General features: G+C 38.1%; 1 protein-coding gene across 1 annotated transcript in view; it reads right to left on the bottom strand.

The window, feature by feature from the left end:
- The window catches only part of ANO4 (anoctamin 4), a 737041-nt gene that overhangs the window by 49102 nt on the left and 685958 nt on the right, over window positions 1-1981 (bottom strand). The window contains exon 27 of the mRNA XM_042781823.1: window positions 1028-1175. Coding sequence (XP_042637757.1) covers window positions 1028-1175 — 148 coding nt within the window. The remainder of the gene's footprint in view (window positions 1-1027; window positions 1176-1981) is intronic.

The following is a 1981-nucleotide window of genomic DNA, read 5'->3' as shown; positions in this document are numbered from 1 at the left end:
TTAGGGGACCAATTAGTTTTGTAAACCAGGAGGCAGGCCTGATTATATGAATAGGCAGCAGCCCCTGTGGGATGATTTCTGGAGCACTGAGAACACCCTAAGATCCCAAAACATACCCACTCTGACCATCAGACATCTAAATCTCACAATTAGAATTTGCTTATTTTGGCTTTAGCCAAATATGGATTTTACTCCTATTAAAGTATGTTAAGACTTCTTGGCCTGTTTCCAGGATGCAGAAAGGTGAAGAAATGAAAGCTAGGGACATGTTATAATTTTATCTTTTTCTAGGCTTTATCTTTCCCAGAAGTACACTGATATCTTGTGAATCATTGAGATGATGCCACAGAATTGAGCCTCCTAGTGTAGGCAAATCCACCAGCCACTGCGTGGAAGGAAGATGGGGCAATCTACTTCTAAAGATTTACCTCCTCAGAAACCCAAAGGCAGTCACTACGAGTTGGAATCGACTCAATGGCAGTGGGTTTGGTTTTCTTGGTTAGGGTAGGTTTAGTTCATCCAATGTGGACATTGGTTACGTCAACAGCCATGAAGGAATTATTTACTTACTCTACAAATATTTATTGAGTGTCATAGGGCCTGGTACATGGTAGTATATTTCCCACGGAAAATTTTCAAAGTCTGCATTTTATGACACAGAATGAATCAGATTGTAACTGTCTTTTTATAAACTCATAGAAATCATATAATTAATTATACAGTGTACCATGTATGACACATTAGCACAACACACAGTTCTAAATGCACAGATGGCACGCGTCAGGGAGAATGGTTAGTCTACAGTCTCACACTAGGTTCCACCAAAAACCTGTCAGATCTGTGTGACCACTACCCTCCTTAGTAAGTCAGCTTTGGCTGACAATGCTGTTGCATCATAATTACACTTCCCCATTATAGACTTATCCTGGGCTTGTGTGCCCTATACTCCATGGCTCCTGTCTATGTCCCTGCCATCACACAATGCCTAGGAGATGTAGGTTTCACGATGGTTTCACAGCAAACTTACTTCTGCCCAGCTTCTCCTTGGCCTGCGCAAGGTCCATACTTATAAGCATACACCAGGCGAGGAATAAAGTCGGATGTTATCGCTATGACAAATGCATTTGTAATAACAGAAAGAATCCCAATGCCTTCAAGGATTCCATACCAAATTCCTGTTCAAAGAGAATGTATTAAGTTAGTTCCAGACATAACAGCAAAAGTACTAAGGAACAATCAGAGTGACTAATTTTCAATAGCTTTCCATAGGTCCTTTCATCTTCCCAAACATAGGTAGTCCCAACTTATGATGGGGTTCCATTCTGACAACTCTATCTTAAGTCCATTCTGACATATACAAAATTTTTTAATTTTTTTTAAAAAATTCATTATTATTGCCCTTTATTATCAGTATCTTTATCAATCCAATCTTGATTTGTCTTTGAGGGTTGGAAATAATTACATATAAACTTATAGATATATTTTAATATATATGTAAAAAAAATACACATGTCCATTATAAAAATGGACAATGTTGGCATTTTGTCAGTTGTGGTGATAACTCCACTTGTTGAAGGGTCTGGATCATCTGGATTATTCCTGAGAATGAGGATGGCATTTCTAGTCAGAAAATTAGTAAGAGTTGTCGAAATGATCCATTCATATACTACAACATTGTATATAGTACATATTACTAATGATAAGGTGTACCAAGAAAATAAAAAAGACAGTCATAAGTGTGATTCGTTGTTACTTAAATTTGTCACAAGCTGGGGACTACTTGTACTGTCAATTGAAACCAAGAGCAAAAATCTGTGCTTGCAAACACTGCCAGTGTTTTTGAAAAGGAAGAACAAATTAGGAGGATTCCCTTGCAAACACTGCATCTCTGTGAAGGTGTTTCTGTGGAAGTGCCAACGTTCATGACTTAACTCAGAATCAGATGGAAGCCAGGGAATTCTGGTCAATGATAACGCACTAA

The sequence above is a fragment of the Orycteropus afer genome, unplaced genomic scaffold (genome assembly GCF_000298275.1).
Source record: "Orycteropus afer afer isolate SDZICR_OR568_19922 unplaced genomic scaffold, OryAfe1.0 scaffold00177, whole genome shotgun sequence".
Classification (NCBI taxonomy): domain Eukaryota; kingdom Metazoa; phylum Chordata; class Mammalia; order Tubulidentata; family Orycteropodidae; genus Orycteropus; species Orycteropus afer.
Note: the sequence above shows the minus strand (reverse complement) of the source record. Positions and strands in the feature narration are given on the sequence as shown.